The 15,797-nt window shown below is 35.0% G+C and overlaps 1 protein-coding gene and 1 pseudogene across 1 annotated transcript; one reads left to right on the top strand and one right to left on the bottom strand.

Moving 5' to 3' along the window:
• Window positions 1–754: 754 nt before the first annotated feature.
• LOC129301607 (UDP-glycosyltransferase 86A2-like) lies at window positions 755–5,456 on the bottom strand (annotated as a pseudogene).
• Window positions 5,457–8,440: 2,984 nt separating this feature from the next.
• Window positions 8,441–14,136, top strand: LOC129301608 (dolichol kinase EVAN-like). Its single transcript, XM_054940162.1, is given in 16 exon segments — window positions 8,441–8,970; window positions 9,107–9,219; window positions 9,566–9,751; window positions 9,944–10,048; window positions 10,465–10,535; window positions 10,626–10,706; window positions 10,782–10,827; window positions 10,830–10,992; window positions 11,589–11,778; window positions 11,892–11,957; window positions 12,615–12,703; window positions 12,811–12,875; window positions 12,878–12,924; window positions 13,120–13,171; window positions 13,255–13,355; window positions 13,573–14,136. Coding segments are annotated over 16 exon segments (1,692 nt in total). The 5' UTR covers window positions 8,441–8,767; the 3' UTR covers window positions 13,687–14,136.
• Window positions 14,137–15,797: the final 1,661 nt, after the last annotated feature.

Raw genomic sequence — 15,797 nt, 5'->3', positions numbered from 1 at the left:
ATTGATTTATTGGGTCATTAGAGATCATGTGATAATTTTAATTATTTTGTCTTTGCTAGCATGCCCTTTAACTATAAAAGTCTCATATTTTAAACATGATTTGATCTTTATCTCACATTTTTGTAACCTTATATTTTAAAAAAATGTTTAATTGGTAGGCTTGAGATCCCTGAAAGACCACTTCTAATCAGAAGAAGAAAGTCCTCTAATGGCACCCTCCCTAAACTCACACTTGGAGTTTCCCCGCTCGTTTTGAACAGGCTAGCTCTAGATAACTGCCCGGACTGAAATCACAAAATTGCCCTTAATTGAAAATTTGTCAATTCAAATGAGCTATGTATAGAATTTTATTAAGCATAAAAACTTATATATATATATATATATATAAATGAAGTTGATAAGTGTGTGTGTGTGTGTCTTGCTATAATGTGCTTTGCCTAGAATACTGATTTGTCAACTAATATTTTTAACTAGTTATAAAAACTTCATAACTGATTAAATTAACTCCTCTAATTTCAAATGATTTTTATTAAGAATAATTTTAAAATTTACAAAAAACAAAACTAATTTTAATTAACTTCCTTAATTAACAAATTCTTAAAAGCACTAATTAAACCGTTCAAGCCTGGCTCGTATAATTACCAAAGGCTGCATGGTTTCTCTCCCTGACTAATTAAATAACTCCCCTAACTAAAATGGGTTTGTACACGAGTCAATGACAGTATGCCGGTTAAGCTAGTAACTCTATATACAACTAATACAGTGGGAAGCACAGCAGAGGAACCTCGCTCCATATGCTCTCCAATATGAAATTCCACCCGCAATGAGTCAAAAACCTTCTGATAGCTGGGTGAGTCAACATCTCAGTTTGGCAACACCAGGGTACGACCTTCCCACGGCCACGAACCGCCTCCTCAAATCCAATGGGCAGAGGATGCTAATCTTCGGAGCTCATCACGTCGGGTAGGAGCACTCAGAGAAAATTCACCTGGGTAAGCAAAAGCCATTTTGCGATCTCCACGAGGTCGAGCTTGGCAATATGGGCGTAGCTGCCGAAAGATATATATAATACGGAGGCACGAGGCTTGGAATGGAGCCAGTGGGTGCAATCGGACTCGTACAGAGGCTGGTGAGCACAGTGCTCTTAGTGAATCCACGTGGGATGATGGCTCCGATGGCGTAGAACGGGGTTTGAGCTCGCAAAGAGGAGATAGTGTGTGGGGCTCTAGCTCTTGAACTGTGTTACGGAGCACAAATTCGGCAACCTTGACGTCACTGAAGACTTTGGATGTGATTCCGTGGTACACTGTTCAAGTGTCGGTTTGTTGAAGATAAAGCAGTCAGGTCCTTGGGGTAGATGGATTTCACGCCCGGAATGTAGTCTATCACTTCTGCTCGGTTATCTGCTGATTCAACAATTAGCACATAGCTAGTTAGTTAAATATTATACATGGACCACGCACAGATAGCAGAGTTTTTTTTGGTCAGACAGATAGCAGAGTTCAGCTCTGTAATATTGGTAAAACATTAGCTTCTGTTATCTTTCAGATGATACTTATATTTTTTAACGATAAATATTTTTTCAATTGTGTCATGTACTAAATATCTCTTGAATTACGACGTTACAATGTAAATGTAAAATTTCTTGAATTACGTATGTTGATGACCTGATCTATTATATATATTACTATAGAACGCTAATATACCTCATGTGGATTGTTGCGACAAATTTGGTAGTTATACTTAAGACACGGCCCAATTAATAAAGAGCTGCTCCAAGAAAATATCCATATATACAGACGTTGTATTTTTATTTAATCAAAGTTGATTCTCAGTTAACTAAAAATTTCTTCCAGAACAAATGAAAAACATGAGTACACTCTAAGGCCAGAAGAATGAAGGGAAAAAATCTCGTAGATTAAAATATGAAGCGCGGTCAATGTTTTTGTTTTAACAGGCAGTTCTAGCAATATATATGGAGAAGGTATCTATGAAAAATGATAGAAATTTTAATTTCCTTTTTTTTCCGGGGGCATTGAGAGAGTTGGAGATGTGGATCCTCTGTAAGACTGTAACATTATTCATGTATAGTAATGAATTAGGTGATGCTACGGCTCTTGCATGGTTTTCCTCATCATATCTAGTCATGCCACCTTTTGAGGTTCGAAATGAGCATGATAGAAAAAGAAACGTGGTCGTGTGTGAGGGGGGTTGTGTGTGTGTGTACACTAAAGATGCATGTGAGAGACTAGCGAGGCTGAAGTTTGGTAATTACGTACCCTGGCAAGCAAAATGACCATTGTTTTGGAAGAGATCCATGTGGTAATAAAGAGAGAGAACTAGAGCGGCTCTGTCCAGAAAGAAACATAGGGTTGGCCGAACTTCTCAGCAACAGCCAACGGCCACATGAAGAAAGTATCAGCAATCAAAATGTCACCGGCAGCGCCGACTGGTTCACCAGCTTAGCGATGAGCACTTCCATGCGAGCCGATAACACGTGGAGCAATGATTCCATAAACTGATCGTGGTTGAGGGAGCGGTCGTGCTCCACCGGGAGGCCGTCGGACACCGTGGTGTACGGTATGTCAAGCCCCTTTTGTCGTGCAGTAGCAAAGATATTGTCAGGGGATAAGGAATTAGCTCTGGAGGTGCGGCGGTGGATGACATGGGTGATGACAAAGGTGACGATGAAACCTGGAAAGGCAAGGTTGATGGCTAGAGGAACCGGTTTCGGGCACCGACGTGCTCATCACAAGGGAGGATCTGAGCCAACGGTCCAAATTTTTTTTTTTAATTTTAATTTATTTATAAAATAAAATTCATAAATTTTTATAAATATATTCATAAGTAATCTGAAATAGTTCAATCTCACGTTATAATTTTTATAAATTAATTATTTAAATATTTTGAACAGTTTCATTTAATATTAATTTTTATTATATATTGTCTAAATTTAAAGTTTTTATTTTTTTTATTTATTAAAATAAAAATTATTAAAAAAAATTTAATATTATATCTGTCTTGTTTATAATACATCAGGATAGTCATTTATAAAAATTATAATATTAAATTGAATCATTCAGAATTTTAAATTGAATCAGTACTATCCAAATTAATGATGAATATATCTATAAAAAAATTATAAATTTTATTTTTATAAAATTAAAATTAAAATTAAAAAAATCGGACCATCCAAATTAAAAAATTGAATGGCCCAATGGCCCAAATCCTCTCTAGTGATAAGCACGTAACTGCTCAGCAAGCCACTCAGCATTGAAACCGGACTCGATGGCTGGATGGACTGGGGATTACGGGGCCTCTCTGGTGCTCATCCCCTGGCACATTTAAATTATTATTATATTATTTTATTTTGTATTTATGAAAGTAAAAATTTAAGAAAATATAAAATAATTTAAAATACTTCAAATTTGGATCACCAAATCTCATCACACACTGAAGTCAAATCCGGGGATTATGTGACCTCGAAGGGATCCATCATCTGTGTTGCTGAGCACCGATGCTGGGCCTTCCAGACAGATTTTTTTAATTTTAATTTAAATTTTATATTTTTAAAAATAAAAATTTATAATTTTTTAAATATATTTATCATCAATTTAAATAGTATTAACTTAATTTAAGTGATTCAATTGAATATTATAATTTTTATAAATTAACTATTTAAATATAATGTGAACAATACAGATTCAATACTAAATTTTTTATTTTAATAAATAAAAAATAAAAATTTTAAATCTAAATCTTGAGAATAAAAATTTAATATTAAATCTGAACTGTTTAAAAATATATGTAAATAATCAATTTATAAAAATTATAATATTAAATTAAACTATTTAAATTAGCAGTATTATTCAGATTAACGATGAATATATTTATAAAATAAGTTTATATATTTTTTTATTTCTAATAAATATAAAATTAAAATTAAAAAACTGGGTGATGAGCACCTCGAGCACCGAAGACGGACCCTGACCTTGAAGTGGGCAGGCCAAGACTAAGGCGTGAGGCCGTGTTTCTTCTAAGGCGGCCGTGGAGCTTCTCTGGAGCTATTATATTCTAGATTTCTAGCAACCGGACGGAGAGGGTGTGGGTCTTCTGGTACAGGGAGTGAGATTTCTGCTTAAGCTGCAACGCAACGCACAAACGTAAATAAGTGGTTTTATATCATATTGTCGTTCCCATGTGAATCTTTCACGTTGATCAAACCCACGCGCTTTTTTGTCTGAATGTATAAATGTAGAAATTTATCACATCTACCCAAAGATAGTGATGCTCATGTCATGTGGATGAAAAATTTGGAAAATATAGCACTAAAATTTACCAAGGAAGACGTCACATTAGATCACACCACCAAAAAGAAAAAAATAACTCCTCTCTCTAGACCTTTTTACGAGACCATATTTAAAACTTTCGTGAGATTAAGAAAATTAATTAAAAAAATTAGGTAAAAAACAATTTCAACCTTTCAAAACAACTCGTCCAACTGGTACAATTAACCGGGAACGAGACATGAAATATGAAAAAGCTAAGAGTGTGAAAGAGATAAAGATGTTTTTTTTTTTTTAAATGTATCGTGGTGTTTCATTAAATTTTGTAAATAAATTAAAAACCAATGGATAGACTCTTGCAAAAATAGGACCAATACTTGAATAATACATGTTAGAATCTGTTCATCACGGCGCACCCCTCCCGCTAGTCCCAGGCTCCCAGGAATATACCGAAACCGTTGCGCGTCGGTGGCGTCGCAATCTCCGCGTAGGAATTATCTCGCGGGCCGGGACTGCATGCTGCGACTTGCAACAATAGCAGCAGGTAGAAGAGAGATTTAGAGGTGAAATTTTTTTTCCCATTCAAAATATAAATACTCTCTTTTATTTCTATTTCAAGATATTTTTAATTATTTCACACATTTTTAAAAAAATATTTTTTATATCATAAAAATGATATATATATATATATATATATCTATCTATCTATCTGATTTTAATTAACAATATAACTACATTAAATATTTTTATACTAATAAGAAGAGTAAAATTAAAAAAATAATTTAATTATTATAAAATATTTTAAATTAAAAATTATTTTTATAAGGTGTTCGAAAAATAGCGTGAGAGATTTTAGTAAAAAAATGGCAAACCAATAAAGTCTTAATTCTCATAAAATATACATTTTTTTTTTACTTTTAGTCTCAATTATTAATGCTCTTCGATAACTTACAAAAAACTAACTTAACAAATATAGAGATAAAATTTAAAAATTATTTTTTAGATATATTAAATTACTTATATTTTAAATTAAAATTAATTGAGGAAAAATGTTTACGTTTTAAATGGAAGGAGAATGGGATCAATCTTTAATGATCGGAAACAGTCGGGCTGGCCTATAGCTAAAGCTTTTATCTGGATTAATTGTCGACATAGCGCGGAATTACCCATTTAATCTATGTTTATTTAACATATCTCGAGTTACAGTGGTTGATGCTCTCTCTTGATCGGCAAAATGAATAATTGGATTATCACCTTCATACATGTCATCACATACGACAGCTAGCCAGCATCCTTGCTTGAATTGCGTTTACAACCATGGTTCTTGACTGGTCACCATCTTTCTGCCGGGCAGCTCAACTCTATTTGATAAAATAATACTGACCTTCCTTGGATTTGATCACTATCCCTCGCGACAAGGTCGTCCAATCTTCAAAACCATTTAAATATGACGTGTTCTATAATTGACAATTGATGAATTTTATCGATCTTAGGGTCCAAGAAGCATCCAATATTAGTAGGGAAGATTTACCAATCAACAAGTGCATAAGAACAACATAACAGTCTGTGTAACATCCTGATTTTTTATATAATAAAAAAATTGTGGAATTTAGGTTTTGAGAAAAAAAAATGATAATAATAGGAATTTATATTATTTGAGGTTATTTAAAATAATATTATGGTTAGGTATTTAATTATGAATTTAAAAATTTAAATTTAAAACCACATAAGCAATATTTAGTTAAGATATAATACATAAATAATTTTTTTTATGTATGTGTTAAAAAAAAAAAGAGAGAAGGTAGAAGGAACAAAAAAAAGGGGGTGGAAGGTTGTTGTTTTTAAGTCCCACATTGGTTAGATGAGGGAAGAGAAGAGGTGTCTTCATGTATAAAAAGGAGAGGGTGTGTGCATTAGGAAGCATGAGAGGCTAAGATGCAATTTAGAGGAAATTGCAACTTTTGGCCCAAAGGTTTGAATAATTAAATTCAAACCTGTAATTTTTTTAATATAATTTTGGGACTCACAATCCCATTTTTATATTATTTTTCTCTCTTCCTCTCACGTTGCTCGGCGTTTTCTCGCAAGGGGAGATTATTTTCTTTTTCTTCAGGTATGTTCTAACTTTCCTGTTTAGATTAGCATTTAAAAATTTATTTAATTACAAAATTAATTTTATAGTTATTTTCTAAATAATATTAGCTTTCTAGTGATATGATTATTTTGTAGGATAGAGTAAATATTTTGATTAGGATTTTTCTATAGGATAGTTAATCTGATGATATGATGGATTAAAAATATAGGTTAAAACTCTTAGGGATATAATAAATATTATATAATATTTTTTTGAGGTTGAAACTCATGTTTAAGAATTTTTGAGTTAAAATCTAGTTCTATATGGTTGAATTTATGTGGAATCTGAGATGTAGGGATAAACCTATGATTATTAAATATTTATTTAAGTATGAATAGGTATTTTTGAGGTTATAGAAAGGTGATTTGAGGCTTCAGGATAATTCTAAAATTTTTAATTTATTTTTGGACGAATTTTTAGAATATAGAAGGATGAAATTGTGATATAAAAGTGAATTGAGGATAAAAAAATAGTTTATTAGGGTACGAGAATTTTAGAAAAGAATTTGGGAAGTTAAATGAGGCATAAATCTTAAATTAGTATTAATATAGATTATAGATCTAAGACTTTCTAACTCTTTAAATTAGAGTTATTTATTTTAATGTAAAATTAATATATAGTATTGTGAAATAATTATGTAGATTATATTGACAAAGATAGTGGTGAAAAAGGAGTTGTGAAGGGGAACTTGTTATTCAAGACACAAGGTAACCATTATTAATGTGTTGTGATGGGTGTGTTTGTGAATGGTTATGTGTTGTTTTGTTGTTTGGAAAAATTATGAATTATTGAAAATAAATACTGTATATACTTGTTTGAAATTATTGCCAAGTGGGTTAAAAATTTATTTTTGTTTATCATGATGAGATATTATTGTTCGGATATATTCCTGTTTGGATATTTGAATGATGCATGACTTGTCAGGGTATTTTAATGTATAGTGTTAATGGAAATTTCTGTTCGGTTAATTATTACCACGTGGTAAGCCCTCATTGGACCCAATGAGTGGCGTGTCGCTTGGTCCAACTCACCTTTGGCCGGGTGATTTGGCGTCCGAGCATGGCGAAAGGAGGATATAAGGTGCAGTCATGCAATTAAATATTTGTTCGGTTTGTTTGAAAGTATTGTTCGGTTAAATGTTTTGTGTGCCCACTTAGCAATCGCATGATTAGTTACATCCGCATGCATCATTACATATTAATTTTTTGGTTACTGAGACTTTTAAGTCTCATTCCCCGTGGTTAATATTTTTACAGGAGCGAGTCCGGCCGAGAAAGCACCAGAGGTGTAATTGTGGTGTATGAGACACCATCTTTTACGTTGCCTCTTATTTTAGATTATACAATATATCTTGTACCAACTTAGGACATATCTTCTTTGTGAAGCATGTAAACTCTAATCCTTTTTATTAAAAGTATTTATATGACCAAGAGGATTATGTTTGTCCCTCTTGATTTATGATCTGATTTGAATAACATGCTATGAGGATCATGTCTGTCCCTCATGGTTCTAATTGTTTTTTTTTAGATATTTTAAGACCTGTGGTATATTGTCTTGGATGTATCGTGGTATAAATTTTTCTACCATGATAAGGGTTCAATGAAAAAAAAAAAATTTGTTAAATTAATAACTTGTAAAAATCGGTCTGTAAATTTGAGGGTGTTACAGTCTGCAAATCCCGGTTGAATCCATATTAAGTGATCGCCATTAATATTCTGGAATTATATATGCATGGTTCTTGTTTAAGTCATGCAGTGAACAACCATCAATAGGTCTCGATCGGACATGCAACAAAGGCACTGGTTTTGAAACCGGCGCCACAACACGTGGACAAATCGACGGAAAACTACAGCTAATTTAGAGTTTTTTAGCAGGGTTAATTGAAACTAATAACTGCCACCAGACACGTTTCTTCGTCAATGCTCATGTGATTTACAAAATCTACATTTTAAAAACTTAATAGCAAAAAAAAAAAAAGGAAAGAAGAAGTACACGCGAAGTGTGCAGATGGCCCATAAAGTGGACGGCAGGAAGTTTATGGGGTTTGACGAAAGGGTGAGGTAGGTTTGGGCGACCCAGTCATGGCTGGTCCAAATGAAGGGCAGGATCGCCCCAGTGAAATCCACGGTATTGGCATATTCTGTTTCACCCTCCGCGATCTATCTCACGATCTCATCGGACTAATCTCTCATCAGCAATAATCTTTGCAAGATTCTCCAATATTTCTCATTTTGTCTCCAAGCTGGGATGGGCGTCATGCGATTAATTGTCTCATCTCTTCCCGCGTAAACCCTTCCCCCTTCCTTCCTGTTGGAGATCCTTGTCCTCCCGAGTTCTCATCCTTCAGATGGGGACCGTGGCTTCTTTTACGACGTCGTCCTTCTTCACCGGAGAGAGAGCCGTCATCATCTTCTTCGTCTCTCTCGTCCTCTGCTCCCTTCCCTTCTCTCTTCTTTCCCACGCTCTTGCTCTCTCTTTCCTCACTCTTGCCTCCCTCTTCCTCGAGATCCGCTTTGAGACTCCCAATTCTCCCTCCCATTTCCCCACCAGGTATGCACCGGTTTCCCCTCTTCCTCAATTTCCTTCCCATTCATCCATTCTACTGTCTCTCTTGTCACTCTCCCTCTTAATTTAATTTTTTAGTCATGGTTGCTTAGCGTTAAGACTAAATTTGGTTTTATTTCAGGCCCGGTGCCTCATCCGGCATATTGCTTGGGGCGCTCACTCTGCCGGCGGTCATTCTTTCAAAGATGATACAGCTATCAAGAGGATTGTCGTTTGGTGAAGTTAAATTTGAAGGTATTAGCTTCCCTGCTAATATATTTAATCACTTTCCGAATTCATGCCTTAAGTGGATTCAATGATACGTGATTCGGGGGAATCAGCTGCTCGGTTCAGCGATGCCCTGTCGAAATTATTACCAAATTAAAAAAAAAATGCCCTCTTCAAATTCAATATTCAATATTATTAAAAGTTTACTAAATTTTATGGTCTGTGCATGTTTAATGACCTCTGTTGTGACTGGATTGCCCTCTAATTCTCTTGATACTACCAGCGCCAATCCAGTGCATTCTCAATTTCCCATTATGTGGGTTTTGATTTTGACAACGTAAATACAAACATTCCTTTTTTTCCCCTTATATAGAGCTTCAGTATCTGACATTGCAATACTGGGCCACATCTGCTAGCAGCTTGAGTGTACTGATATTCCTCAGCCTGAGTCTGCGGCACGCACCATTTTCACGGAATGATTGGGTTTTAAAGTTCAGCTTATGTTTCATGTTCTTACAAGCTGCGGTCTGCTCTGTGTCCCTTGCTGCAACATATCAAGGTGGTGATTTTTTTGAATTGAAATCCATGCTGGACCTTTTGATAGAGTCTAATTTGTTGAAAAGCAAAAGTTCAGATTTGTGCATTGCTTCAGAAGATAGTCCTATTAGTTAGATATCCATTGCCATTTTCTTATTTTAGTCCAGATAAGAAATATTCATTCCACTAAACTCTCACTTACTCTTCCATACAGACCTGCACCCAGCACTAAAACTGTCCTGGTTCGTTTGTCATGGATTGGCAGCAGTGAGGTTAATTCAGCATTTTCTCAGAACTTTTCCATCCTGTGCTTCCATTGGTATGCTTAAATGTTTCAAATATGAATTCTAATTGGTATTTTGACTCTAATTTATATTATTGTCAGAAGCGGAAGCAATATACTTTCTATTGAGCTCTTTTTATAATTCATGATTTTTTCTTGAATTTGATGGGAGGTATTTCTTTTCCAAGCAGTAATATATTTGGGGTAGTAAAAGTGTGAACTATCCAATTAAACTTTATAGCATACAGGTGTCCCTTAACAGGGGAAGATGAGCAATTTTTTTTTTGCTTTTTGGGAGATAAACATGATGAGCAAAGCTTTCTTTTTACCAAATCTGATTCAAGCGTAGTAGCATTAGCTTGTTCATTTTTTTTAGAAAAATTATGTATAAAAGTTCTATTACCACCACTAGATAATCGAGGGATATTTTGTTGTTTTTCTTCTGTTCCTAGGGGAAGCCCTTCTGGTGACTTCAGGTATTGTTCTCTATTTTGGTGACATGTTATTGCGTACCATGGCAAAGGTTAGCGTTTTTGTAGGAAACTATATTGATTTTAAACGAATTAGATGAATATGTATTTAATTTCTGATGATTACATTTTTTTGTATTCAGCTATCTGGACTTTTGATGTCATCAGAGTTGCATCCTATGAAATATGGAATTAGTCGAAGTGAGATTGGCACTTTTATTCAGGTCTGGGTTCTTAACTAATGAATTTGATGATTAATGTTATGTCTAGATCAATTAAGGTTGTTACTCTTCTTTCAGGGATTGCTGCTTGGCCTTCTGCTGTATCCATTAGCTTTCAAATATATTTCCAAATATGGGAGTGGTCTATCAAAGCTGCTTCTGCTGAAGCAAGATACAAGGAGATTGGAAGATCTCTTGTATTTTTTGCTTCCCTTGGATTTGTCATGATTGTGATTGTACCATCATGGATGCAGTTTGTTCAGGAGTTTCATATGCATCCCATTTTTTGGTGTGAAATCAATATCTGGTTCATTGGCACTTTTCTTTTTGATTACTTGTTTTTTTGGTTGTCATATGATATGTTAAGTGGCATTGTGAACCTGTGGTGGTAATTGTGGGGTGTTAGGAGTTAGGAAGTATATCTCTTATCAGTTGCATGTTAAACAAGTATATTGAATTTGTCATGCTGACAATCCAAATGTGAGATTACATGGCATTTTAGCAGATATTAGCCACTATTTCTATTATGAGATATCACTTACATGGACTTTCAATCTTGTATAAAAGTTTAAAGCGTAACTAAAATGGCAAAATTTGTGTGATAGTTTTTATTGGGACAAGCAGCTTGTATTTGTATGGAGATAAAATAGTAGTAGCAAATAGTTAGGCCTAATCCAACTAGGTCTATAACTTGGGAAAATTTGCAGTAGTCTTGTCCTTCAGAGTTATGTTGTACAAAAGAAATCTTTTCCAACTGGTTAATATGGAAATTAGGACGGCAGTCTCAATTTCAATTCTCACAGGCATCTGTTATTGTGTTTATCATCATCTTTTTCATCTATATTGTCATATTAATAATTCTTATTCTTGCAATATCTTTTGCAGGGTGCTTTCTTTTGTATTCTCAGAGCCGGTCAAAAGATTGTCATTATGCCTCTATTGGGTGTGCGTCATCTGTTTTTCTGTTTTGCGATTCTATAACATCTCAAAAAGCAGTAAGATTGAGAGGATTCTTTTGCGGAAATACTACCATCTGTTGGCTGTCTTGATGTTTTTGCCTGCTCTTATCTTTCAGGTGATTTAGTGATGCTTGTTTGTTTCTTTGGGTTTTAAGTATTATGATTAGTAGTGTATTGTTTTCTGTCCGTCAGATAATTCTCAATTTACTTGCTGCTCTTTTGCTCTCAGCCAAAGTTTCTTAATCTAGCTTTTGGTGCAGCTTTGGCGGTTTTTTTGACATTAGAAATTATTCGGGTAAGCATCTAACTCACATACAAGGTAGCATAATGATTTCATATTTGTCATAGAGTTGGTGCTCATTGCTTGCAATTGATTACGAACAAGTGTCAGTATGTGGTGTGAATCCAGACAAAGAAAGCTACAAGGTTTCAGCACTGCTATGATGACCACCCATGCTCTTAAAACTGGATGATCATTGAATTGGTGGAGGAATTTTTACTATATGGGAGGAATACTGTTTCGTAAAATAAATATTAAATTATCATCAGACTTTTGGTTTGGATTTCTAGAAACTTTATTTAAACTTTTTGGCTAAACAACTATGAAGATTTTGGTGTTTGTAGCTTAGGAATGGGGTGTTGCCATGTCGATAAATGAACACACTAAGTCTTGACTCATGATGCTAGAAAGAAATGCAATATTATATCTTCCTCAGATATTGACTGATGCAATTACAGAAAATATTTTGTGTATGTTAGATTGAAAATCTCGATTTCTACCTTAGAACTTACTCTACTTTTCCATTCCCAAATGCAAAGGTTCTAGTATTGTACCAATGTTACCTCTGAAAAGGAACTTAGTTCTGCCAAATGTTTCAAAGAAGGCTAATTGGTTTTGCATTTGCGCTTACATATTTATTGTTTGCCCTTGCGTAAACATTGTTTGACTCAGGTGTGGAGAATTTGGCCATTGGGGCAATTAGTGCATCAATTTATGAATGCATTCACTGATCATCGTGACTCTGATCTTCTTATTGTCAGGTATCATATACCTCTTTCCCTTGTAGATCGATAAGGCATATTGTGTTATGCATGAGAGTTCCAACTTCCAAGCACTTCCATTACATGATTTGATGTCCTTTTTTCAGCCATTTCTCACTCTTATTGGGATGTGCACTTCCTATTTGGATGTCTTCTGGGTACAATGATCGACCTCTAGCCCTTTTGCAGGAATATTGAGTTTGGGAATTGGTGATACGATGGTAAACTCGCTATTTTCTGCTGTTTGGCTAAAGTTGCTATTTTTGCATTGTTTGATTCCTCATTCACGCTAGTCTAGGGGTCAATGTTAAGATTACACTAGTACTTGAGTAAGGTTTAAGTAAATCATCATGTTGCTGCTGCATTAATTCCAATTGATTGTTGATCGTGTACCCATTATTCTTTATGATGTTTAGGCATCAATGGTTGGGCACAAGTATGGTGTTTTAAGGTGGAGTAAGACTGGCAGTAAGTATTTCCTTAGTAATGAATACCGATTTGTACCAGAAATTTCCTGTGTGTATGACGTGAATCTTTTTCCAATTTGCCAGAGAAAACCATTGAAGGTACGGCGGCTGGTATCACATCTGTCCTGGCTGCTTGCTCATTGCTCCTTCCACTCTTAGCGTCAACTGGATATATTCTCAGCCAGGTCTGTGTGTGTGTGTGTGTTTGTGTGTGTGTGTGTGTGTGTGTGTGGAGCGGTGGTAATACCTGTTCCTTCCTTGTAGCGCATGTTCCACTTATATGCATACTCGTTGTTGATTTGCTGAAGCTTTTTGGCAAACTCGTGTTTTCTAAGATAACACGGAATGTTTTCATAGCTCACTCTATTTCTAGCTGATGTCTTCATTACTGACTGTTTGCAGCATTGGTTCTCTCTACTAATAGCTGTGACCGTAAGTGGTTTGTTGGAGGCCCACACTGCACAACTTGACAACGCATTCATACCACTTTTCTTCTATAGTCTTCTCTGTTTGTAGATGCAGTTCATTCTTCCCCAAAATAAAGTTGCCTCGGATGAGCGGCGACGGAATCCAGCAGAGTTCTTCATGATTTCTCATGACGAGCTTTCTCTGCTTACATTCTTTCTGTAGATATATATATATATATATATATATCAACTAATGTAGAGGTACTGATAGAGAATGCTAACAAAATTGTGGTACAACCATATAATACTTGACAGTTTAGGATGATCTAAAACAATTAGGGTTTTATCTTATAGAAGTGACATGGATAGTTTTTTGTTTACCGTAGGCTTAGACCATGCAGTCATTTTTTTAAAAAAGAAAAAAAAGAAATGGGATCATATGTGGCTTGGGGAAGAGAGGACTAGAAAGTAGAAAGCGGTTGAACATCTAGTTAGCTCACTTGATCTGAAAGAATTTTGTACATCTTCCATTTTTTATGGCCCTGATGACTTCCTGGTAGTGCTTGTTTAAAACCACTATTTTTTCATGCATTCATTCCTAGTCCTGTACAATCAGTCGTGGAAGTGTCAGGATGGGATGTGGTTGCAAAATGTCGCGATGTTACACTAACATGGCTGTTTCATGTCAGCCTCTTATTTGTCAGGGAATAACGATTTTAATGAGGCTTGGATCGGATCCACTTCATGTTCTTCCCGTTATGTCCTCCGTTAGCATGATTTTTTTAATTAAAAAAAATAATGTAGATTTATTCTGAGACTCGAAAAGGATTTACAAGCTATACTAGGTGTTTACAATAAATTCTATAGAATTAACAACCCATCGGTAATGCATTTTTTTAATACCTCAAACATTGTAACTTATATTTTAAACTCTGAATTGTTTGAGAAAATATGTCTATTATGCATGAATGTATGAAGATTGCACAAAAAAGACGTTTGCCCTTGGAAGTTTAGAAGTGTTTTTTTAATTTTTGGGCATGCGTCAACTAGGTCTGACATGAATTTGGACCAGAAAGTCAGAATTACGCTGCATAACTCCTTGATGTATGTAGATATTTCAGACAAATTTATCTGTCCATTATAGCGAGTGTTATCTAGAAGCAGAGGATGATTGGCGATTAGCGAAGTTTTAATTTCTCACTCTGCATTTGAAAGCCCCCAAAAAATAGACGAGTTTGCCTTTCTTGCACATCAATTTCAAAACAACTAAACAATAGGGCATAGTTTGTTACACGAAGTAAGCGGTAGTTCAAAACAGCTCCAAAAGCTTGTGGGGATCGGAAATAAAAAAGAAGGAAAGAAGAAAACTGCTCTAAATTAAATTTTTTATCCTGCAAGGGAAAAAAGAAATTTATGATGCCTATTTTCTCAAAAAATATAAAATACCCTTGCAGGAAAAAAAGATTAAAAAAAAAAAGACATAGGTGAGGTGACCAGTCGGATCAAGTTAACTTACAATGTGAGTGATTTTTAACCCCCATGTGTTGCAGATGCGCAATTGATGTCTTAATATGCAGAATATAGAAATATATGAAGAGAAATTTGTGCCAGTCAACAAATCCGAGTCACATCAATTTCCGTACAACAGCGCTTGAATTGTATCGCACTTCCATCTCCAAAGCAAATACTGTGTTTTGGATGGATGTCCAAAATTTTTATAAACTTGTCAAGACTTGAACTCGTTATTTTGTCCACAAAGTTACTTCCTCTTGATCATTTTTTTCGAAACAAATTGAAGAATGGGCAATACATGACATGAAGAAACCGAAATATAAATAAGTTAAGGAGGGCTGATACATTAATAATAAATTAATAATTGTGATTGGGTTGAGTCCACTATTTCCAAATTGGGTGTGAAAGAGAAGCAATTAAATGGGGTCGGGCCGGAAGCGTTTTGCTTCCCCACACATGACCAGCACTTGGATGGGACATTACATAGTCTTGTCAAGTCGAACCCGCGGACATCTCTCTGCACGCGTCCGGCTATTTTTGTTGGTTTCGAGTACGTGTTACGGTATTCTTTCAACTCATGATCGATTAAGATGACAATTGGAGTGCTTCTGTGTTTCCAGGTGGCACCCCTTGGATGGCAAATAAAAAGATATCAATTTCTTAGGGATGAAAATCCAGGTGGCAACCAACAATCCAATGAAGATCTGT

This window comes from Prosopis cineraria, unplaced genomic scaffold (genome assembly GCF_029017545.1).
Source record: "Prosopis cineraria cultivar Desert tree isolate PC_DT_omini unplaced genomic scaffold, ASM2901754v1 PC2255, whole genome shotgun sequence".
NCBI lineage: Eukaryota > Viridiplantae > Streptophyta > Magnoliopsida > Fabales > Fabaceae > Prosopis > Prosopis cineraria.
This window is presented reverse-complemented; position numbering and strand designations above follow the sequence as displayed.